The sequence below is a fragment of the Sturnira hondurensis genome, unplaced genomic scaffold (genome assembly GCF_014824575.4).
Source record: "Sturnira hondurensis isolate 20B ecotype Veracruz unplaced genomic scaffold, ASM1482457v3 Scaffold0001020, whole genome shotgun sequence".
Taxonomy (NCBI): Eukaryota; Metazoa; Chordata; class Mammalia; order Chiroptera; family Phyllostomidae; genus Sturnira; species Sturnira hondurensis.
In genome coordinates, this window is record NW_028073651.1 from 342,150 (window position 1) to 365,955 (window position 23,806).

Consider the following 23,806-nt stretch of genomic DNA (forward strand, 5'->3'; position numbering starts at 1 on the left):
GCACAGAGCCCGCAGGCAGGGTCCACTCCGCTCCACCTCTCCGCCCCTCCCCCCGGTCCCGCCCCTCGCCGTAGCGGAAGCGCGTTCTGCCACGCTCCGCCCCTCCCCCTTCGCGCGCCCTTCCACTTCCGCTTCCGGTGTGGGCCGCGCGCGAGCGCAGCGGTGGCAGACGGCGACGAGCCGGTGAGTGCAGGCAGTGGGCCCCGGGCGTCCTGGCCTTTGGGTGGCGTCAGCCCAGCTTCGTCCTTGCCTCCGCCCCTCCCCGCGCTTCTGCGAGCCTCTGCCTAGCCCCGGCCCTGAGGGCTTCACACCTCACACCTCCTCCGGCCTGCGGCGCCTGAGGCCGCGCTTCTGCCTCCCTCGGGTCCGGAACTTGCGGCGGCCGACCCCGCCGCTGGCCACAGGTCCTGCTTTCTTGTCCAAAAAAAAAAAAAAAACTTAGCCGGAACCTTTAGGCCCAGATCCTGTCCTCGAGCCCTAGTCAAACCCTCGGGCTTCGCTCCCGCCCACCAGCCTTGACCCTAAACTCAACCCACTTCCACCCATCTGCCAGTTCCAGTTCCCTCCGCCAGCTCTCCCTTGTTTAAATCCCACCCCCCATTCAGATTCCTCCTTTAGACCTCAGCCCCGCTGTAAAGAATGACAGCACTCCCCCAGCTTCCTCCTCCTCCTCCTGGCACGGGCGGCATCGTCTTCCATCCACGCCCTTCACCTGCCCTCCATCTCCATACCGCTACTCTTCCCAGTCTTTCTCCTCTTCCTCCACCTGTCTTCATTTTAATGCCCCTACGATCCATACCCTTCTCCACGGATGGCTCCTGGTGGGAGCCAAATGGGAGCCCTTCCCCCTCCCTCGAGCTCCAGTTCCAGCTGCTTAGGGTCTGTCTCCTCCAGATCTTCCTTCGGACAGTTGCTCCTTCCATTCTAAAACCTTTCATTCCGGACTCCGGCTTGCTGAACCAGGACACTCTTCCCAGAGATGGATGCTCACTCCAGAGTCAACTGGCAGCTTTCAGCCCTAGCTGCTGGGTCAGAATTGTCAGGGATATAATACCCTGAGCATCTGGTGCAAGCTTGTGCAGCCTCATTTGCTCTCCCTGAAGCTGGCATTTAGGGTTAGCTCCGTCACCAACTTGTAGGTGACTTTGACTCTGCTCATGTGGTTTTTACAGCCCATCTGACACTCCCCTCTTCTCGTGCTCCAGGTTTGAGGCCTCAGGCTTGGCCTCTCCACAATGTGGCACGAGGCTCGGAAGCACGAGCGGAAGCTACGCGGCATGATGGTCGACTACAAGAAGAGGGCGGAGCGGCGGAGGGAGTACTATGAGAAGATTGTGAGTAACAGACCTTTAATCTGGGGTGGAGCTCCCCGAGAGAGTGGGGCCCTGGTCATCCGAGTAAAATTTGGGCTTGGATATATGCCAGTCCAAGGGCCCAGTTTCCTCAGAATATCAGTCATTTCTTCAGCGTAATCATTCTAAAACCCTGCGGCATTCCGTTAACGCATGCTGTGTTGTTCGGAGCGGCCTTGGAGCAGAGCCGGTGTTAGCAGGAAGAAGGACGGTCTTTGTGACACTGGAGCAGTCCAGCTGGGAGGCTGGCCACCTCCGGAATGTCGTCTGTCTTGCTCACTGCTGTCTTCCCAGGGCCCAGAGCTCAGCCATTCTTCAGGTTTGGCTTGGCATCCTGCAGGAGTGCTGTCAGTATTCATTACGTGGGCTCTGACCACTTCCCTCTCCTGTTTGATGCTTTGATGCTCCCTTGGTTTTGGAGAGGAAACCAAACTCCACCCCATGACCTGAAAGTCCTCTGCCAGCCTCTCAGCTTCATCCTTGGGCAGCTCCAAAGGGTGTGTGTGTGCGTGTATGTGTGTATGTGTATGCGTGCATGTGCCTGTATTGCCTGCCATCACCAATTTTATGCTTGCTTGTTGTTGAGACCCCGGCTTGAAATGGCAGGTCTGTTTTCTTGTTAAATGATACTTATCTAGACATTCCCATTTGCTACTATATCCCTCTTGCAGCCTCCTCCCTGGTCTCCCGGCCTTTAGTTCTGTTCCAGCCAACCCACCCTCCTCAGAGGGTTCAGGCAGGTCTTTCTTTTATCCTCACCCAAGGACATTTTTTCATTGCTTTTAGAGAGGTAGAGAGAGAGAAGAATATTGATGCAAGAGAGAAGCATCGATTGGTTGCCTCCTGTACACGCCCAGACTGGGGACTGAACCTGCAACCTTTCGGTTACGGGACAATGCTCCAGCCAACTGAGCCACACCAGCTGGGGCCAGAGAGGTGTTTCTAGAGCACAAAGCTGACCCTATCCCTCCCTTGCTCAGAACTCCTCTGTGGCTCCCTAGTTCCTTTAAGAGGAAGCCCAGACCCCTCAACACAGCCTTCAAGGCCTTGATGGTCTGGCTTTCGGTCTCCTCGAGACTCATGCCACCGGCTCTGCCTCCTTCCTTTGCTCAAGCCATCTGGCCTCTTCACTACTTAGGTGACAGTCTCTGACATAAAAGTTCATGAGGAGTATGTGTTTACTTCCCAGAATTATATAGCCCTTTCCGGCCACAGGGCCTTTGCAGAAGCTTTTTCTATGCCTGGTTAACTCCTGCTCACCTGTCAGATCGCGGTCCATAGGGCAGTCTTCCCTCATCTGCCCCAGTCAGTCATGTGTGCCCGTAAAGCACTGCCATTGCTCCCCGTCCTTTCCTTTGTAAAATTTAGCACACGTACATCCAGCTCTGTAAGACCGGGGACTAGGTGTGTGTGGGTCACATGTGCATCCCAAGCTCAGGCCCCGCAAACATGGTTTGAAAGAACTAAACCAACATAACAGTAGCAGTTACTGTTTCATTGGTCCTTCTCGGGCACTGGGCAATGAGAAGCACTTTAGATGGATGATTTCTTTGAATCCCCAAAGTCACCTCCGAGACAGTGGCTGCTGTCACCCTAGGAGAGGAATCTCTGAGAGCTCCTCACTTCCGTCACCCAGAGGCGAACCACTGGGGCTGAAGGGAGAGCCCACAACCATGAGGGCAGAGCCTGGCCTGTGTGGGTTGTAGTTGAGGTCCCAGCAGTGACCAGAAATACAACCAATGTGCGGGAATGAGTGGCTGCCACTTACCAAGGGCCATGGTGTGCCAGACAAGGGCGCTGCTGATAATAACAGTTCGTGCTCGTAAGCGTTTCTGTGTTAACCGCTCTGCTAAGCCCTTCACGTGCTTTTCTGCTCCATCCGATCCTCACCCCAGCTGAAGCGGTGGTTCCTACAGCTTCACGTGACAGGTGAGCAGACCGAGGCCCAGAGGGCCATGGCCTGCAGCCACACAGCAAGAGGGCAGAGCCAGCTTTCTGACCCAGGCTCTTAGCTTTTCACCAGGGATTTCTGCCGCAGAAATAGACATTCAGAAAGGTAGTGACTTGTTAGGGTGACACAGCTGTGAGGCAACACGCCAGATGGGAAGGTCTGTAGAGTTTGGAGTCATAGGGCCCTGGGTCCAGAATTCACCTGTTCCACTGAGGTACTGTGTGACCTTGAACGAGTGACATCTCCTGAGCCTGGCTGCCCCTTCTACACGTGAAGTGATGCAACGCGTGGAATCAAGTTGGGCTGTGAACAATGGAGACCCGAAGCATCAGTGGCTTAATCAAAATAGAAGTTTTTTGCCTGGGTCACATAGCAGCCCGCGGTATCCAGTTCTGTTCAGGGACCGTTTTGTTCTTCAATTGTGCGTGGCTTCTCTTCCCGGTGTTGTCTCAAGGTCTGAGAGGGCTGCTCAGGCTCTAGTCATCACATCTTCATTCCATCCAGCAGGCAAGAGGAAGGGAGGGCCAAGGGGCTGAGGTGCTCATGCCAGTGTTAAGGAAGTTTCTAGATGTTGCACGTGTACTTCAACTCCTGTCCCACTGGCGGGAATGTAGTCCTGTACTCACACACAGCTGCAGGGGAGGTGGAGAGGCGGAGACTTCGTGCTGGGTGGCCCTGTGTCACCCCACACATTAGGGGGCCTGTTACTGCTGGAGAAGGGGGTGGATGTTGGTTGCCAGTCCATGGTCGGCCACAAATGGTGGGGACAAGAGCCGTCCCCTCATACGGCTGCTGGAGTATTCAGGGCGATTGGGCCCGCAGACCGCTGAGCGTGGGCCTGCTCGGGGCAGCTTGCTCAGGAAATGCTGGCGCCCGTTGTTATGAAACTTGCTATTGCCCGGTTGAGCTGGAATTTGCATCCAGGTTGATGGATGGTGAGGGGCTGGGGCTGGGGTTGGGTCCCTCTGAAGGCCTGGGACTCCAGGCCCTCCTCCTCATTAAAGCTGGGGAATTCTCCCTGAGCTTTATTTTCCCTTTGGGGCAGTGGCGATGGCCAGCCCCTCTCACTGGGGATGGCAGGGAAGGGCCTCAAGAACAAGAACAGTATCTGTGGGGCACTTCATGGTGCAGGCCTGTACAAGCAGTCATTGTCCTTGAACGTGAACGTGATTGGCATTCAGACTTGCGGCACCAAGCTGTGGACAGTGGCAGTGGCTGGGCAGTTGTTGATGGCTGCTCTGAGGAGGGGGATGGGCTGCCGAGACAGGTCTCTCATCTTACACTCTTGCACCGAGAGAGGAGGCTGTGGCGTGAGTTCTGGAGAGGCCGAGGTAGATTGTGGCAGGCCGAAGTGGTGTGTCTGGACAGAGCTGGCTTCTCTGCTTCTGGCTTGTCCTTGGTGTCCAATCAACTTTCTTCTTTAATGAGTGGTTTGCATAAAGAAATAATTCACTGAATTTAAGGAAGTGGGGAATAGATACATCTCAGCCTAGGTGTCTCCTCCAGAAATCCCCAAGGCTGAGCCCCCACCTACCCTGGCTGAGTCAGGCAGGCACCCCCTTGAGCCCGAAATCTCAGCACTGCCCCATCTAGGTCATCCCTGTGGGATGGTCTGTCCCCCTGCACTGGGCTTGTGAGCCGTGAGGGCAGCATGGCCTATGCGTAGTAGGCGCTGCTTAACAGTTGAATGAAGGAGTGAATCCTCTCATGAATGAAGTCCTCTGACCACTGTCCTGGAGGCACAATAGTCCAGGGTTACGAATGGATTTTAGATCCTGAAGAGATATTGGTACACTGTGTTCATTGCAGTGTTATTCACCATGGCCAAGATGTGGAAACAGCCTTAGTGTCTCTCTACTGATGAATGGATAAAGAAAATGCCTGTAAGTACAATGGAGTATTATGCAGCCTTGAAAAGGAAGGAAATCCTCTCACAAGCTACAGCTTGGGGGAACCGTGAGGATGTTATGCCTAGTGAAATCAGCCAGTCACGAAAGACGAACACTGCAAGGTCCCACATAGAGGAGGCACCAAAGGCAGTCAGACGCCTAGAAAGAGAAAACAGAGCGGTGGTGGCCATGGGCTGGGGGAAGGGACGGGAGCTGTTGTTCACGGGGCGTAGAGTGTCAGTTCCTTGGGGTGAGAGGGTCACAGCAACGTGCGTGTAGTTAATGCTGTCGTACTGTGCTCTTAAAAGTGCTGGAGATAGTAAGTTTGTGTCAGGCCTGTTTGGGTTCAGATACTAGTTCTGCTTATCACTGATGTGATGTCAAGCACGTGGGCCTTATCCTTCTGAGCCTCAGTTTCCTTGTCCGGGACAAGAGTAGCACTTTTCTCCCATGGTCAAGAAACCTGAGTGAGAAAATGCATAAAACCCTTAATTAAGTGCCTCGCTTTCAGGATGGCTTGCTGAGTTGTCCAGAATCTCCCAAGAGAGCAAGGCTCTGGACTCCCAGCCCAGTGCCTTTCGCTTTCCGTGGTGCCTGCATGGCCAGGGGCGCCCCTGTGCCTGCCAAAGTCTGTCCTGCAAACAGTGTCCTGTGAGTTGTGGCTGTGGCCACTGGGCCTTTGGTCTGGAGCAGCCTGACACGTGTGCCTTAGACTTGGCTGTCATGGAGCTGAGGAGCTGTGTGGCCTGAGAGGAGGAACGGAAGGAGGCGGGTCAGGGGCAGGTGAGGAGTTCAATTCTAGCGGTGCCACCTCTGCCGGCCCCTGTGTGTGGTCCTGGGCGCATCCCCGCTTGGCTTCTTCCGGTGTGAAAGGACAGTGTCGGCTCAGCGCCTGGCACTCACAGTGTGCAGGACGGATGGTGTCCTGACACCAGCTGTGGCCTCCTTCAGCTGCTTGCAGGGGCGTTGTGCCTGTTCACCTGCCGTCGGGGTTTGGAGTAGGAGATGGAGGCCGCATGGCAGTGCGGGATCTCGGCAACTTGGTGCTGACGGGTTTTCCTGGAGGGGCTCGGCGTCCTTGTCTGTCGTCAGTGCAGGGTGTTCTGAGCCCTACTGTGGACCGGGCCTGTTTAGCCACTGGGTGTGTGACTGAGCAACACAGAGATCCCTGCCTAGGGGAGGTGGCGTTTTCGTGGGGGAAACGGGTGATCAGTGAGCTTAAGGTGTAAAATCGCGTGGTGGTGGGCGCTCTGAAACAAACAGTGGGGTCAAGGAGACAGAGGAAATGAGGGGTTGTGGGTGAGCTATTTTGATAGAGTTGGCAGGGAAGGCTTCTAGGAGATTCGAAAGACATGAAGGAGTGTCCCTGCACAAGACCATTGCAGGTTCGAGGGCCTGAGTGGAGCATGGAGCGGACCTGGGGGCCAGGCTGCCTGGAGCAGAGCTGGGGGAGAGCACGCCAGGGTCCGAGCAGAGGGACCGAGTAGGTTCTCACAGATCCCCTGGCCACGGTGTGGGGAACAGACTGCAGAGGCTGAGGGTGGCCATGGGGAGTCCTAGAAGAGGCCACCACCTGGTCCCAGCAAGAGGAGATGCTGGTTGGAGCGGCGGGTGGGGGAGGGGGGGTGTTGCAGTGGGGCCGTGGGCAGGGACTGGGTGTCGGGGCAGTGTTGGCGGAGCTTGGCAAGGATTCAGTGCGGGCGCAGCAGCCTCTGCATGGCTCTCGTGGGGTCCTGTGCTGTGGCACGAGGTCGAGCGAAGCCAGGCCCAGCTCGCGGGTGCTCGGTGGTACAGCAGCTGCTGCCAGACTTCCTCCTCGTCTGACGTGGTGGGGCCTTGGAACTGTCGCCCTCATGCGAGAGGGGGCTCGGGCCTGAGGGGCGTAGATTCAGGGGGATATTTCCCCCATCTTCGTGACTTAAAAAACCCCAGCTTTTTAAAGATACAATTCACTGATTTCAAGTGTACAGTTCAGTGGTTTTCGGCGTATTCACAGGGTTGTGCAGCCATCACCACAGTCTAATTTTAGAAAATTTCATGACCTCGAAAAGAAACCCTGAACTCATTAGCAGTCAGTCATCCCCCTTCCCTCCCCAGACTTCCCAGCCCTGAGTAACCACCGATCTGCTTTCTGTCTCTGTGAACCCGCCTGTTCTGGGCACTTCAGGTAAACAGGAGGTCCGCTCAGCGTAATGTTCTCGAGGTTCGCCCACGTGGTAGTGTGGACCAGTGCTTCGTCCCCAGTTACCGTGGAACAGTGTTGCGTTGTGCGGGTGCACCGCGCTTGGTCTGCCTGTGGCCGTTTGGATTGCTTCCACCTTCTGGCTGTGGTGAATGGCACTGCTGTGAACGTTCGTATGGAAGCATCCGAGTGTCCATTCTTGCATGGAATTGCCGGGTCGCACAGTCCTTCTTTGTTTACTATTTGAAGAACCCAATTTCCCCAGTTCTTGTCAATACTTGTGACTGTCTGTTCTTTCCTTTTTAGCTGTCCTGCCGAGTGTAGGGTGGTATCTCATGGTTCTGATTGGTGTTACTATGCCCAGTGACACTGGTCATTTTTGGTGTGCTCATCCGTCCTGGCGTCCTGGCGGCTGGTCCAGGCTGAAGTGCACATGCCTGGCTCTGAATGCCCTGGGTGGGGGGTGCAGGTTTGGGAGGTAATGTGTTAGGGAGTGGGGTCCTGGTGCTGGCTGTGCAGAAGACGGGGCCAGAGCTTAGAGCCCCTTGCCGCCACCTCAAGAGGAAACCCTTCCCCTATTCCCCAAAGGTTGGGTGACCCCTGATCATGCTGTCACCCCGCCACCCCTGTGCAGGGATGGCCTGCTTGGCATCAGAGCTGAGTTCACTGCTTCATGTGTTTGCGTGGGGGCTGGTGAGGCTCAGAGCTCATTTGGGAGGTAACCTGCATCCTGTCTGTCCCTGCAGAAGAAGGACCCAGCCCAGTTCTTGCAGGTGCACGGCAGGTCTTGCAAGATCCACCTGGATTCTGCAGTCGCCCTGGCTGCAGAGAGCCCTGTTAACATGTAAGACTGAGTTTGGGGGGCCGGGCAGTGTCTCACTGAGAGTCACAAGGGACCTGGGGTATGGACAGGCCGTTGAGGATTCAGGCAGGCGAGGCTTGACCTGCATGGGAAGGTGATGGTCACCGGTCAAGGAGTGTCAACAGGTCAGGATGGAGGCCCTAGGGTACAGTGGTGGTCGGAGGACTTAGAGGGGAGTGGGTGGGGCCGGGGCCAGGATCAGAGGCCGAAATGAAGCTGGAAGTTGGTGGCCAGAGATGTTTGGGGTGACTGAGGCTTAGCAAGTGGCCCCTAGGACCTGGTTCAAGTTTCTAGCTCTTGCTTGGTTCTGAGAAAAGAGACCCTAGTGTCTGTGGGGCCCCACTCGTGTCCCCTATTGAATCAGGTTTGTAGCATGAGGGACTGAGGAGAGGGGTGAGGGTGAGGGCTACGGCATGGGGGTGCAAGGGGGCTGAGGGTTATGCTCCCAAGCTTGAGGTGGCAGGGAATAGGCACTTTGTGTCCTGAGCAGTGGGGACCCTAAGCCCCCTGTTCCCTGCTTTCCACTCAGGATGCCTTGGCAGGGGGACACCAACAACATGATTGACCGCTTTGATGTCCGTGCCCACCTGGACCACATCCCTGACTATACCCCCCCACTGCTCACCACCATGTAAGCTGTCTCCCCAAGGGGTTGCCAAGCAGGGAGTCTGACCCAGCAGCGCCTCTTCTGTCCCAAGCCCTTGCCCGCCTGCCACCTTCCTGGAAGGAAGGAGGTGTGCACTGGGGGAGTGCCCCCTGCCCAGTCCCCCAGCCTGAGCTGGGCCCCTCCTCCCCTTCCTGCTGGCTTGGGGTGGGATCCGTCCTCTCCCTCTGATCTCAAGACCTTGACCTCCACCAAAGCTCCCCAGAACAGGAGTCGGACGAGCGGAAATGTAACTACGAGCGCTACCGAGGCCTGGTGCAGAACGACTTTGCCGGCAGTGAGTGAGCTGGGGCGTGGGGAGGCGGTTGGGGTCCCTGGAAACTGGGAGACCTGGACAAGTTTGGGAAGACAAGTTTCCTTCCAGTGTTTCCCACTAAAGTGCCCTGGGTTTGGTCCCACTCTGCCCCTCTCAGGGCCTTCTGCTCCTGAATGGGCGTAGGAGACGTGTGCTGAACTGGACGGTCCTGCCAAGGTCACTTCTACACCCCAGGCCCTCCGACTTGATGGCCTTTTGTCCTAAAAACTTGGGGGAAATTGTAATAACATATTTCCTCTGTGTATTTGTTTCCACTGCCTGCATGGCTCAGAATGTCAGCTCTGAAGAGGAAGTTGCTCCTTGTTTTAAACAATTTAAATGGCCCTGTCTGGTGTAGCTCAGTGGATTGAGCACGGGCCTGTGAGCCACACGATCGTAGTTCAATTCCCAGTCAGGGCACATGCCTGGGTTGCAGGCCAGTTCCCAGCAGGGGACTCACGAGAGGCAACCATACATTGATGTTTCTCTCCCTCTCTCCTTCCCTTCCCCTCTAAAGATAAATAAATTAAAAATCTTTAAAAAATTTTAAAAAATAAAAATAAAAATAAACAATTTAAATGGTTACTTACACTGAGTTTTACAGTTTGCCAAGCACTCACGCATGTCCAATATTGTTTTGTTTTTTTTAATTTTTTTTTAGATTTTATTTATTTATGTTTAGAGGGGAAGAGAAGGAGAGAAACATCAGTGTATGGTTGCCTCTCGTGAGTCCCCTGCGGGGAACTGGCCTGCAACCCAGGCATGTGCCCTGACTGGGAATCAAACTGCGATCCTCTGGTTCCCAGGCTCACACTCAGTCCACTGAGCCACACCAGCCAGGGCCAGTATTGTTTTACAAGCAGTCGCCACTGCCTTCCAGTGAGAAAACGTAGGATCAGGGAGAGTGCCCTGCCCTGGGCTTGCCCGGGGAGGTCTGGACCCTGGCAGGCCTGAGCTTTTTTGTCTTTTTATCTCATTACATCTGCACCCCGCACCCCCCCCCCCCACGGAAGGTAGGGGTGATGCCCCATTTTACAGACGAGGATGGTGTGGCTCGGTTTGGGGGGACGCCATGTCCACGGAGCTGCAGTCCTTACTCTGCCTGTGACCACCGCTGCCTCCTGAGGGCCAGCTCTAAACTCCAGCTCTCCTCCTGAGAAGGACCTGGAGCCCCCCCTTCCCAGGGTGCCCTGCGGAGTGCAGGGGAAGTCGGGCCACCTGGCTTCCTTAGCCTGGCGGGTCTCATGCTCCTCCCGGAGAGTGGCGATGGTGGTGGGCTCTGGCCCATGCAGCGTTGTGACAAGTTCGCTGAGGGCGCCTAGAGCCCCAGCCCCGAGCCTGGCACAGGTGGCTCTCCCTGTGGGCTCACTTTTCCCGTGTGTCTTTGCTTTTAAGGTAGACGTTTTGACATCTCTAAAATCAGAGCCCTTCCAAGTCCTAGCAGTCAGTGAGGCCTCAGAATTAAGGAAATTCATCACTATTGATACTGTTGTGGTTTTGCCCCCACTCAGGGCTACGTGGATTCTTGGTGCTAGAGCCAGGGTTTCCCTTCCTCACGTCTTGCTCTGCGTTCATTCGTCCCGTCAGCGTCTGAGCCCTTGCAGGGTCTAGTGGGGGAGGGGCAGCACATGTATCATCATGAAAGTGGGTGCTAGTTACAAACTAAAGTGGATGATAGGGCGGAATGGGCTAAGTGGGGGTCAATGAGGTGGTGGGAGCTCCCTGGTAAGAGGAGGGGGGCCACAGTGCTCTGGGCGGGAGAATAGCCCTGAGGCGGGAGGACCCACACAGGGTGAACTGAGAATGCCTGAGTGGTGGGAGCAGGGAGATGACGGGTCAGTGGGGTCTTTCCCAGGGCATGTCTACTGCAGGCAGGAACTGGGCAGCTGCTGGAGCCCGGGAGGGCTGGGCTGTCACCTCTGTGCTCACCTGGCTGTGCCCCTTGCTTTACAGATAGAAAAGCTGAGGCCCACACAGGGAAGGGGACTTCCCCGGGGCCCTGTAGTGAGCCGGGGTAATAAGGTCACTGTACCTCCAGTGCATTGCTGAGCTCCCTGAGGTGGAGGTTGTGGGTGAACGAGAGCCCAGATGGTTCCAGACAACACTTAATTTAAACTGAACCACAGAGAGGCACACGGAAGTGGCCCGTGGGTTCCAGGTGACATCCAGCACTTAGGACAGGTTTATAGTTCCAAAGGGTCCCGCCATAGGCATCTTTAACAGTAATCGAGAAGCAGTGCCCAAGTACCAAATGCTCACTTTGCCAGTGCAGAAAAGGAAACTGAGGCACACAGCAGTGAAGTCCTGTGATAGAGTGACGTGGTGAGTCAGTCAGTGGCATAGCCAGGGCCCTCCCGCAGTTGCTGTGTCCCCACCACACAGTTTGTGATGACCTGGAAACTGGTGGTTCTGCCTCCAGCCAGGCTCGGGTTGTGCCTGCCTGCCTCCCCCCCTGCATTCTTGTGTCCTACCCCCCGGAGTCCCAGTGTCTCTAGCCCCCCGTGACCCGCATGCCTCTTGCCTTGCCGCAGTCTCAGAGGACCAGTGCCTGTACCAGATCTACATGGACGAGTTGTACGGAGGCCTCCAGAGACCCAGTGAGGACGAGAAGAAGAAGTGAGCAGGGGTCTGGGTGCCGAGGGGCTGGGGAAGGTGGGGGCCTGTGAGGGCCTCTTTAGTGCAGGGCCTCTTTATCCTGTATGCCTTGGTCTCCCCGATCCAGGCCAGTGTTGGGCACACAGTAGGCACGCGGTGAATGTTTAGAGGAGGGAGCAGCAGCTGGAGGGGAGAGGTTCGCTGCCAGACCGCTGCGGTGCGTCGTCAGCTTGTAGAGTGGTGGGGGGTGCAGTTCGGAGAGTGGGCCCCTCGGAGAGACGGGCCGGGGTCCAGTCCTGCCTCTGTGGGTGCCCCTCTCCGGGCCTGGGGCTCTCCCCTCCAAGACGGGCCGGCAGTCCCCTCTGCTGGGAGTGCTGACGCTGCAGAGATGACGCTTGGGAAGCACTCGCCCTGTGCCCACCGTGCAGTTAGCGTGCCATCGCCTGCTGGTTGTCACTCATGAGAGGGACTTCTCGAGGCTGTGTCCCTCGAGGAATGGCTGGGAGTGTGGACTCTCACCCCGGAGCAGGAAGGGCCCTGGCTGCCCTCCTGGAAGAGCAGCTGTCAGGCAGCCTCACTTCTCTCCCCACCCGTTGGCCACGCCTGCTCTCCCTCGGCCTTCGCACACCCTGGCTCTCCTCCGGGGGTGGCCTTCCCTGCTCCACGCAGTGTGGTCCCGGAGCCCTTGCTCCTTCCCTCCTGCCACTCTGGCTTCCCCCTGTGTGAGCCTAACATCTGCTGCTTCCTTCTGCCTGAGGCGTTTCCACGGATGTGACTGTGACTCTGTCTATGACCCCGCTTTCGAGACAGGGCCGGCCCTGGGGCGGCGTCAGGGGATGTTGACTAAATTCAGCAGCAGACATGTGCTGGGCCCCTGCTCCGTTCTGGACAGAGATGGGCCACACTGTCGCCTGTGATAACTCTGGGCCCTGCTCTTGCAGAACTCTAAGTCTGGTGCAGGGGAGACTGACCTGTCACTGACAGTAGTGACCCAGTGTGGGCCAGCAGGGGCTTGACCTTACCTGGGGAGGGCCCTGGACAAAGCGAATGGGAGGCGGGCACAGAGGGTTGCAGGCTGAGGGAGGCGAGGGCGCCCTGCTGCTGTGGGACTCCAGAGGCTGGCGTGCGGGGAGCTCCGTGTGCCGCGTCCCCTCCCTGGGTGCTTCCTGGCTCAGGGGCTCCCCTGTCCCAGGCTGGCGGAGAAGAAGGCTTCCATTGGCTACACCTACGAAGACAGCACAGTGGCTGAGGTAGACAAGGTGGCAGAGAAGCCAGAGGAGGAGGAGTCACCAGCTGAGGAGGAGAGCAACTCGGACGAAGATGAGGTCATCCCCGACATCGGTGGGGTCCCCTCTCTGCCCTCCCCCTCCCTGCAGTCCCTGGGCATCGTTCTCGTGTCTCGTGTCTCCACCCTCCGTGGGGCGCCCTGTGCTCATGAGCCCCGCCTTTCCCACCCCTGCTGCAGGTGCTCCAGCCCCCGCCGCCGCCTCCCTCATGTGTGCCTGTGCCCAGCTTCCCTCTCTGTGCCTCCATTCTCATCTCTAAGACACTCCTTTATGACCCTGTCCCAGCCATGGTTCTGGCTCCGTGCTCTTCTGTGTGGGTCAGCCTCTGTCTCTCTCTCCCCCTCTTTCTCTCTCCTGGAAAACAAGTGTCACCCAGTTACAGAGGCGCCCCTCGTCCCCCACCCTGCCGTTCCCCTGCCTCCACACCCACGGGTCCAACCGCCCGCCTTGTCCCTCCGCCTCTCATCCCAGCTTCCACTCCGCCGCCCGGTGACTCACTCATACACATGGGAAGTGTCCATCCCATTTCCGTATCACGCATCCAACTCCTAAGCACTTGTGACCCAAGCCCCTGTCTCCAGCCACCCTCTGTCTGTCCCGTCACTTCTCCCTATTCCCTCACTCTCTCCATACGTCCTGCTCATCTCGCTCGTCCGTGCCACTGCTCATTCGTTTGGGCCCTCGCCCATCACATTGCTTCCCCTCCCCCCACACTGTTTATTGTGCCTACCTCTGGCCAAGCCCTGTGCTGGCCTGCAGACTCTGAGCTGAGCTGACTCCCTCCCTCCCTGCAGAGGCCTCCAGTTCAGTGGGCGCCCCTGCCCCCACCTCCTGGGGGACTGCCCTCTCTCCCCTGTCCCCTGGCTTGGCTTTGGTCCCTGACAGCCTTTCTGTTGATGCAGACGTGGAGGTGGATGTGGATGAGCTGAACCAGGAGCAGGTGGCAGATCTAAACAAACAGGCCACGACCTACGGCATGGCTGATGGCGACTTCGTCAGGTGAGGCCTGCTGGGGGCGCCCTTTCCCACTCTGGACGTGGCATTTCAGTTATTGCCCCTGGTACCTCTAGTGACCCCATCCTAAGCACCTTGTGTGCCTGGCCCTGCATCACCAGCTTTGCACACACAGGTTTCTGAGCTTGCAGGCTCCCCCCCAGCAGAAGTTAAGGCCGAACCCAGCTGCCTGTGGCCTGTGGTGATCCAACCCAGTGAGGCTCCAGGTTCTGGGCCTGGTGGACAGCACCCTCTAGTGGAGCGGCTTTGTTCACTGGTCACCCCTCCGTGCTGGGCAGGTGGGGAGCCTCTGCCCTATGCTACGCTCCATGCAGATCTCATAGAATCATCTCAGCTAACCAGGGCAGGGGGTCAGAATCCGCATGGCTCCCAGCTCACTCAGGAGCCACAGTCAGCAGGTCTCCCCTGACTGGCCCTCTGCCCACTCCGCCTGCACACTCCACCCTGGCCCGGCCATGGCCTCCTTACTCCTCAGGTGCCCGAGGCCCCATGTGGCCCACCCCTCGGGTCACTCTGTGCTCTTGGCTCCGCCAGCACCTGTGCAGCCGCTCACTCTTGTTTCCCCTCAGCTGTCACTTTCTCTGTGGCCTCCCTGACCTCCTGTCAGGGAAGCTGCTGCAGTCCTACCTGTTCCTGGCACTTCCATTCTCCCTTTCATGACTGATTTTCTCATTGAGGTTTTCGCCATCCAGCCTATCCCATGATTCATTAGTGTGGTCATTGGCTGTCTTTTCCCCAGAATGTAAGCCCATGGGGATGAGGATTTTTCTTTCTTTTTTTTCAAAGCCGAATCCCCAGTACCTAAAATAATAGCTGGCATGCAGTAAGTGTTCAGTGGTAGTGCCGAATGAGCGAGAGGCCCCAGGATGGCTTGGGGTTCCTCCTCTGGCAGTGACCCTGCCTGTGGCGTGCCCCTCCTTCCTCATGCCCCCCTCCCTGTCTGCAGGATGCTCCGCAAGGACAAGGAGGAGGCGGAGGCCATCAAACACGCCAAGGCCCTGGAGGAGGAGAAGGCCATGTACTCGGTAGGGCTGGGCTGGGCTGGGGGCAGGAGTGTGTCTAAGGGAGGGCATACCCCTCACCAGTCTGGTACCCACTTTACTCCAGGGCCGTCGATCCCGGCGCCAGCGGAGAGAGTTCCGGGAAAAGCGCCTGAGGGGCCGAAAGATCAGCCCACCCAGGTAGGTGGGGTTCTCCCCTGTGCCCAGGCTGTTGGGGGAGCTTGGGGCTTAGGAGGCTCTTTGGGGACAGGCCTGCAAGTGGGGCAGTGAATGGGGAAGGTGTTGAGGTGGGAGTGGCCTTGAGGGAGGTGTGACGCCTGCCCTGCCAGCCCTTCTCCTCACTCTGCGGGATTCAGGGCCGAGGCAGCCAGTGGGAGGCGGCAAGGGCGGTGGGAAGTGGTGAGGGGCTGGGGCTGCTTGGTTGCGTGCTCCATGGCAGAGTTTAGGCAGGTGACTTCCTTTCTCCAGCTTCTTCCTTTGGAAAAGGGACAATGTCATCTCCCAAGAGGGGCTGTGCCAGTGCCCACATTGAGGTCTTGTGCAGATCTGCGTGCTGCAGGCTGGCATGTGGAGAGCCCTCCTGCCTCAGCCTCTTAGGCCCAGTGGCCCTGGGCAAGCTTGTCCCTCTTCCCCCCGCCCAAGGTTTTATTTATTTACTTATTTACTTACTTACTTATTTAGAGAGGAAAAGAGAGGGGGAAAGGAGGGAGAGAAACATCAATATGTGATTGCTCTCGAGCGCCCCCGACTGGGACCTGGTCTATAACCCAGGCATGTGCCCTGACTGGGAATCAAACCAGCAACCCTTTGGTTCGCCGGCCCGTGCTCAATTCACTGAGCTACACCAGCCACGTCTGTCGTTCGTCTTTTTGCTGTGTCTTCTGTATTCAAGGAGTGTGACTGAGGGTTGCTGTGAGGCGTTAACAGCCTCTTGTGGGTTCAGGGTTTGGTGTCGGGTCTGGAGTGTGTTCATTGAAGAGTCTGGTGCTTAGCGTCATTGTTACTGCCACGGAGGCAGGCCGCATTGGAGCCCCAGCTCTTTCATTTAGGATACTTGTGACCCTGGGCAAGTGGCATCTAAGAAATGTTAGTTCCTTTAATTGCATCATCATCACCGATAGTGAGCCAGGACCCACTGAGCAGAGCCCAGGGCGTGGAGTGGGAGGAGGGATAGCTCCAGTCTGGGGTCTGGAGACTGAGCAGGGCTGACACCGGGGTCCTTGCTGCTTGGGGTCAGGATGGGTCTGCAACACTTGTGGGGGTGGGGTGGGGTCAGGGTTCAGGCTTTGGACAGATCGAGGGTGGGATAGGCAGAGGGGTCAGGGCAGGGTCCATAACTTGGTCAGCAGCCCCCTCCTCACTATGCCCAGTGTCCAGTCTTGGAAGTCCAGGTTTAGAAGCTGGTCCCAATTCCATGCTGGCCCAAATCCCAAGTCATCTCTCACCTCAGCCCGTTCTTCTCTCCATAGTTATGCTCGCCGAGACAGCCCCACCTATGACCCCTATAAACGGTGAGTTCCCAGGGGTGCTGAGGGGCGAGGCCCACCCTGTCGGGTACCCTGAGCTCACAGACTGGGTGGTGTGTCCTGGGGGTCTTAGCGCCTGATCTCAGATGTGCATCTGCGTCTCTTTGTTTTCTGGAATGTTGGCCTGCTTCCCCAATCTTTTTCTTTATATGTTTATCTTCTTTAATTTTCTTATTTAACCGCAATGGAGTTTTGTGTTAAAAATGACCCAAGATGGCAGAAGGGTGTAACTTAGGAGTTGTGTGTCTTTAATCTGAACTCTCAGAAAGGGCGATGACCTGGCCGTGCACACGTGTGTGTCTGGCTGTGGCGGCGGGCGGGTTGAGGGCAGACAGGCGTCAGTCTGACCCATTCCCCTCTTGAGAGCAGGGTGGGAGGGACCTGTTCCCAGGGCTTCGCGGAGGGTGCCTGAGGCGCAGCGTGCACGCCTTCTGGTGAGAGGTCTGGCCCCACACACACTGGCTGTGCGGGCTGTAGGTCCCTCCGGCTCACAGAAGAGGCACTGCACCGCGTTTACTGTCTCAGAACTCATCCCCCCACCAGGCCCCGACCCTGACACATGTACGGGGAAACGCTTCCAACTTAAAGGTGCGCATCTGCCCCTCTGTGCGCAGCCACGTGAAGGTCTCTGTCACACCCTTTCCCAACTCTGTCGTAAAGGCCAGCTGGTCGTGACTCAGACCCAGGCGAGTGCTGGGTGCCACACTGTTCTTCCTGTGACGCTGCAGTGTGTGTCCTTAGCTGGCAGCCGGCCCGAGGAGCCTGGGGACTGAGCACCCTCCCTGCTCTGCAGGTCGCCCACAGAATCCAGTTCTGAGTCTCGCTCCCGCTCTCGCTCCCCAACTCCGGGCCATGAGGAGAAGATCACGTTCATCACCAGTTTTGGGGGCAGCGATGAGGAGGCAGCTGCAGCGGCGGCAGCCGCCGCCGCATCAGGGACCACCACAGGGAAGCCTCCTGCACCCCCCCAGACTGGCGGCCCCGCACCGGGACGTAATGCCAACGCCCGGTCGGTAACGCTCACGCTGCTCGCCCTACGCCTGGCCACCATGGGGGGACCAAGGGCAGGGGGCGCTGGGGCCAAAGCCGGGACTGACCTGCCCTCTGCCCCACCTGCAGCCGTCGCTCCTCCTCCTCCTCCTCCTCTGCCTCAAGGACCTCCAGCTCCCGCTCCAGCTCCCGTTCCAGCTCCCGCTCCCGCCGTGGGGGGGGCTACTATCGCTCAGGGCGCCACGCACGCTCCCGCTCCCGGTCCTGGTCTCGATCTCGGTCCCGGTCCCGTCGCTATTCAAGGTCCCGCAGCCGTGGTCGGCGGCACTCAGGTGGGGGCTCCAGAGATGGACACCGCTACTCCCGCTCACCAGCCCGCCGTGCTGGGTACGGGCCCCGGCGCAGAAGCAGGTACGTGCAGCCTGGTAAGCGTAGGGGGCCCTGAGGTCGGTGAGACAGGAAATGCTAGGTTTGCAGGGAAGTAGGCCACTCTGTGAGGGACCTCCAAGTGTGGTGACACAGGTGGAGCACTGCCAAAATGCTCAGGGATGTAGGGGGACAGGAGGCTGACCTGCTCTTCTCACGGGGAGTTCCCAGGCTGAGAGGCGGAGTGGTGCACGGACCCTCCTGTAGGTTCCAGCGGGACCTGGCCTTTGTAGCTGGGGTACTCCGGGGTCGGGGAACACCCAAATCAGGGCAGCCCTTTGCAGGGGGCGCAGGGTTTGAGGTGAGCGCTGCAGACAGTGTAGGAACAAAGCATTGAGGGCCTGGAACATCCTTCCCATTCTCTTACCGGGTGGGCTGGAGGCTGCTTGTTGAAAGGCAGTTCCGGTTGGTGGGTGAGAACACAGGCCTCCGGGCCGTTGCCTGGGTGTGAATTCCGTTCCTGCTGCCGAACTTCCAGGCCTCGTGTCTCTGAATTAGAGAGTGTCCCCTGTGAGTCACCGTGAGGTGTGACAAATCCACGCAACTGCTTGGTGCTTATACAATAGCCTGGCCCGTAGGAAGGGCTGCTGCTGTCACCTGTGTGGTACGTCACTTGCACCTCAACAGCAACTCACTACGGGGTCTGGCAGGTGAACTAGAGGGGCCAGGTGGGCCCCAGTGAACTGGGGAGCAAGTGTCCCATCCGCTGGGGTCATTGAGTCAGTGACAGGCCTGGTGCTGCCCACTTTTGTTTTCTCAGGACAAGCTGAGAGTCTGTTTTTTTTTTGTTTTTTTTTAAAGATTTTATTTTTATTTATTTATCTTTAGAGGGGAAGGAGAGAGGGAGAGAAACATCAATGTATGGTTGCCTTTCATGCATCCCCTGCTGGAAGTTGGCCTGCAGGGAACTGGCCTGCAACCCAGGCATGTGCCCTGACTGGGAATCGAACTGCGATCCTCTGGTTCACAGGCCTGTGCTCAATCCACTGAGCTACACCAGCCAGGGCGAGTCTGGTTTTTTTTAATGGCAGCTTTTGTTTTTCCAATATTGCCAACAAATTTGAATTTTGTGAAAACCCAGGACAGCCCCACTTGGGGCCTGGATTTGGCTTCTGGATCGTTCTCTGTATGTAGGCTGACACGGCGACAACAGGAGAAAGGCTGGGTGGGGGTGGGGGCCGGTCTCCTGTCGAATGCCAGCCCGCTGGTGAGCCCTACCTGAGCAGTGCCAGGGCCCCAGGCAGAGAGAGGGCAGGGCTGCTTGTCCCCAGGCTGGGTCTGGTGGCTGTGTGCTGCAGCCTGGTGGGAGTGGGGGCGGCAGTCCACTCCGGTGTAAGACCCTGGGTCTGGGTGAGGTGAGGGTGTAGCTCCTGAGTGCTCAGAACCAGGCCCAGTGTGTGAAGGGGGAGCTGACCAGCCAGGTCCCGCCCTTCCAGGGAGGTGGGTGACCGCAGTCTGGTGAGTTCTAAGCTGACTGTGCCTAGAGGGTGGGATCTGTGTAGACTGAGCAAGGCCAGGGGCATCGGGGTTTCTTGGGGAAAGAAGCCGGAGAGGAGGTGGGGTTCCCCCGCCCAGAACAGCCACAGGCCTTGCAGGAGGACTGTAGATTCGGAGCTGGGTGGGGGTGTGCGCCAATGGGGTCCCCGAAGCCTCATGCCCCCCTCCTGCCGTGCCCCCAGGAGCCGCTCCCGCTCGGGGGACTGGTACAGGAGGGGCGGCCGGGGCCCCGGGCACCACAGTCGCAGCCGCAGCCGTAGCAGCTGGTCCCTCAGCCCTTCTGGCAGCCGCAGCCTGACTCGGAGCCGCAGCCCCAGCCCCAGCCAGAGCAGGAGCCGCAGTCACAGCCACAGCCGCAGCCACAGCCAGAGTCACTCGCCATCACCGCCGAGAGAGAAGCTGACCAGGCCAGCGTCGTCCCCCGCTGTGGGCGAGAAGCTGAAAAAGTGAGCAGGTGCAGGGCTGGGGGAAGAGGGTTGTCAGCTTGCGTTGGGGGATCACCTTGACTGGTTTCTTTTGATGGGAACTTGCGCCTGCCCGAGGAGGTCGGAGGGGAGGAGGTCCGAGGAGAGCACGGCCTGACCCGGAAGGGCAGGTCTGAGGAGCCAGGGTGGGTCATGGCCCTGTCTCGATGTATCTGATGGGGACAGAGCATCTCCCTGGGGCTGTCTGAGACCCATGGCCTTGACTCTTGGTCTGAGGGCAGCATTGGGCTGTGTGGGGTCAGGGACAGCAGGTGTTCTTTCCTCCTCCCAGGACCGAACCTGCCGCTGGTAAAGAGACAGGAGCTGCCAAAGTCAGTAAGAATTTGGAACTCGCTCGTCTAACTCCCGCCAGCAGCAGTGCCCGAGTGCTGGGCCCGGTGGGCCTGCACGGGGGGCCCGGGGGAGCCAAGAGATCCCACCCTGGGGACTGAGGGGGGCTGGAAGGGCTCTGTCCCCATGAGAGTCATGTCCCCTTTGCCTTCTCACTATTCGCTGGGGCTCCGCCTGTCCCTGGGCCTCCAGACCTTCGTGGCAGGTGTTCACAGCCTGCCCCCCCACATTCCCCCACAGGATCTTGGATAAGGTGGGTTGTGGGAACTCCAGGACACTCACCCCCTCTTCTGCCTCTTCTCCCCCTTCCCCAGCCCAAGCTGACACCGCAGGAGAAGCTGAAGCTGAGGATGCAGAAGGCACTGAACAGGCAGTGTATGTACCCCCTTCCCTCCCCGGTCTCCCTTGCTCCCCCTTCTCCCAGCCTGGCTTCGGGGAGGCCCTCTAGGAGGAGTGGGTGTGCGTGCTGCCCCGCTGCTGCCCACCGAGGGCTGGTTGGCCCTCTGCCCTCGGGGGGCTCCGGAGGGCACCCTGCAGCTTGTGTCCCTTGCTCCCACAGTCAAGGCGGATAAGAAGGCCGCCCAGGAGAAGATGATACAGCAGGAGCATGAACGGCAGGTGAGGCCCGGGGTGGGGTGGCATGTGAGTGAGTGCCGCTGGGCCAGCCTTCACTGCCACCTCACTGCCACCTCTGTCTCAGGAGCGGGAAGATGAGCTTCGTGCCATGGCCCGGAAGATCCGAATGAAGTAAGACCATCCTGCTCCCTGTGCCAGCGCCACAGCCACCAAGGGCCTCTGGGAAGCCCTGGACCCCCTTCGCTCCCCGCCCCGCCCCAGCTCTGAGCTGCGGCCCTGCTGGAGCCCCTGCCTGGCTGTTTCCTGTCTGCATCCCTGCCACTGTGACCCTGCTGACCCCGCTCTGCCCCGCTGCCAACTCACATCCCTTTGCTGTTCTCTTGGCCCAGCAGGCTCTTTCCCAGATCCCCACCTGGTTCCCTCCTCACCCCTTCAGGGGGCGGGGTCTCCTCTCTGACCATCCTGTCTTGACCCCTGCCCAGAATGCTCCCCCCTCCCGCCCTGCTGTTTGCTTCATAGCACAAACCCACCACCCGGTGTGCAGTCTGCTTTATTTGCTTATTATTGGTGTCCCCCTGGGTCGCCTGGTCTGGCTACCAGCCTGGTGCTCTGTGCTCTGCCCCCAGAACGCTGAGGTGGTACTGTTTGTGGAAAGGCTGCACCCCTAACCCGCCCCACGGCCGGGCTGACCCGGTGCTGCCAGACAGGGCCCCTCCTCTCCCCTCTGCTTCTCTTCTTGTTTCTGGGTCCTCCACTGCAGAGTTGCGTGCAGCTCTGTGTCTCCGTGTGGCCCTGGGGTGGGCCCTAGCCCTGGGGCTGTCCTCACAGGCTCGCTTGGCGACCAATGCCCATACGGCCTCAGCCCCTCCAGGGCCACGCAGGAGGCCGTGGTGCTCCTCACTGGCAAGGAGGGGAGTCAGTCAGGGGCAGGACCATGTTGCCTCTTCACTGTTTCTGATTCCACCCCGTGCTTGCTGTGGGCCCTTGGACAAGCAGCTTAACCCCTCTGAGGTGGGACCTTTTTCTCTGTGAGACAGATGTGATAATGCCCCCGCCTTGGCAGGGCCCTGTTTTAAGGCTCCCAGCGCAGGGTCTGGCACGTAGGAAAGCCTAATGCCCAATGCCACTGCTCTTAGTCATTGTTACTATCCCAGCCATTACTTACCATGTCACACACTTACCTTGTGTGTGGGTTCCCATCGTGGGTGGGGCAGAGCGCCCAGGGACCAGACCCAGGCTCTGACCCTGCCTCAACTACTGAGCACCTACGGACAGGCTTTTCTCCTAAGTCTCATTTTGCTCAGCTGCGAAATGTCCCACCTCAGCCAGGAGAAGGCCCCCAGTAAACATCGCCCTGAGGATTACAAATCCCGGTCATTCTGTTGCAAACCAATTGAATACCTAGCTGAGTGGAGCAGGAAACAATTGATCTGTGTAGCCCTCCTTTCTGTGTGGTCAGTGAGCCTGTCGTAGCTGGGCCAACAGGCATTGGGCCCCAGCTCTGCCTGGCTGGCCTCCACTCTGCACACTGTCCTCATTTCCAAGTGGGGGTGGTTCGCTCTTCCATGAGGACCAGGACGTCAGAAGCACCTGCCCTGGGCAGGTAGCCCCGTGGCCCTGGAGCTCAGTGTCCTGAACTCTTCCCCTCCCTGGGTTGCCTCCTCTTCCCCTGCAGGGAGCGGGAACGCAGAGAGAAGGAGAGAGAAGAGTGGGAACGCCAGTACAGCCGGCAGAGCCGCTCGCCCTCCCCCCGTTACAGTGAGTGTCCCGAGTCCCTGGGCTGGAGGCTCAGGGCCTTAGAAAGAGGAGCGATGTGAAAACGGTGTAAAGATGCATTCCCATGTTAGCCTGCATTATAGTAAACCTCTCAGGAGGAACACACGTGTGCACGTGCACACACACCACACGTGCTGGTTCGGTCACAAGGGAGATCGCTGCCCACTGGTGCGGGCCGGCAGTGCACACACGGGGTAGCCTCAGCTACAGGTGACACCGGAAGTCCAGCCTTGGAGCCCGCCACTGGCCCCAGGCATTTGCTTGGCCCTCACCACCTCCTCCCTTTCCAGGTCGAGACTACAGCTCTTCCCGAAGGTGAGTGAGCTGGCCATCGCCCTAGGACATCAGCTGTCCTGTGGGGGCTGGGTCCACCCATTCCCACCCTGCAGCTCCAGGAGTAGGGGCTGCCTCCTCCCTCGGAAACTGCCCTCCCTCCACAGCTGCCTCCTGACCACGGCAGCCCCGGCAGTGCCCAAGCATGCTGGTGCATGTGTGTACATGCACGTGCACAGGGCTCCCCCTGTGCCGCCCAGCCCTCACGGGGTCCCTCCCTTTTTCTTTCCAGGCGTTCAAGGTCCAGATCTCGAAGCCCCCATTATCGACATTAGGCAGAAGCACGGGGAGCAGGGAGAAGGGCTGGGGTGGGGTGAGGGCTTAAGCTGTGATGCTGCTGGTTTTACTCTCTGATGAAGTAAATGTTATTTAATTCCCCCCCACTTGGCCTCAGTGTTGTGTGTGTGTGTGTGCTGGGTGCAGGGCTCTTAAATCTAGCTGTCCGCCAGCCAGGAAGGGATTGGCTGGGGGCAGGGGGCAGGCACCAGTGTGGCCTGGGTCTCCATCCAGTAGGGACAGGGCTCAGCACCTGCCCATGGAGGATGGGCCAGGACTTTGCCCAAGGCCTCTGGTGACAGGTCCAGGCCTCTCCCTGCCCTCGCCCACACCGGGAACTGGGAGCGCGGCTTTCTGTGCCAGTCCTGCTGTGCCACAGGCACTGGGGGCTGGCCTTTCCCCTCACCCCATCATTCCAAACCGGTCTGTCCAGCCGTCCACCCCAAGGAGAGAGAGCCTCCCGCCCCACCTCAGATGCCCCGAGAAAGCAAAGTCCACAC

General features: G+C 58.5%; 1 protein-coding gene and 1 long non-coding RNA gene across 3 annotated transcripts; both read left to right on the forward strand.

Moving 5' to 3' along the window:
* The first annotated feature begins 107 nt into the window (after nt 1-107).
* Nucleotides 108-23,408, forward strand: CLASRP (CLK4 associating serine/arginine rich protein). 2 transcript variants are annotated; one of them, XM_037058266.1, is made up of 21 exons: nt 108-183; nt 1,206-1,334; nt 8,121-8,218; nt 8,766-8,867; nt 9,098-9,177; nt 11,727-11,811; nt 12,983-13,131; nt 13,979-14,075; nt 15,037-15,115; nt 15,198-15,271; nt 16,561-16,602; nt 17,411-17,626; nt 17,737-18,018; nt 19,713-19,976; nt 20,287-20,326; nt 20,660-20,720; nt 20,905-20,963; nt 21,046-21,092; nt 22,597-22,679; nt 22,988-23,012; nt 23,263-23,408. In XM_037058266.1, the coding sequence occupies exons 2-21, from the start codon at nt 1,236-1,238 to the stop codon at nt 23,303-23,305; spliced, it is 2,025 nt and encodes a 674-aa protein (XP_036914161.1). In that variant the 5' UTR covers nt 108-183; nt 1,206-1,235; the 3' UTR covers nt 23,306-23,408. The 2 variants fall into 2 exon arrangements, with proteins under 2 accessions (XP_036914161.1, XP_036914170.1); XM_037058275.1 differs by lacking the exons at nt 22,597-22,679; nt 22,988-23,012; nt 23,263-23,408 and having other exon boundaries at nt 20,287-20,330.
* On the forward strand, nt 18,026-19,104 carry LOC118995351 (uncharacterized). Its single transcript, XR_005068253.1, has 2 exons — nt 18,026-18,809; nt 19,038-19,104. It is a non-coding gene; the product is annotated as an uncharacterized LOC118995351 (long non-coding RNA).
* Nucleotides 23,409-23,806: the final 398 nt, after the last annotated feature.

Coding starts and splice junctions, on each gene's coding strand:
- CLASRP (XM_037058266.1), top strand. CDS start 1,236: ATGTGGCACGAGGCTCGGAAGCACGAGCGGAAGCTACGCGGCATGATG. Junction 9,178..11,726: donor GCAGAACGACTTTGCCGGCA/GTGAGTGAGCTG, acceptor GCCTTGCCGCAG/TCTCAGAGGACCAGTGCCTG. Junction 17,627..17,736: donor GGACGTAATGCCAACGCCCG/GTCGGTAACGCT, acceptor CCCCACCTGCAG/CCGTCGCTCCTCCTCCTCCT.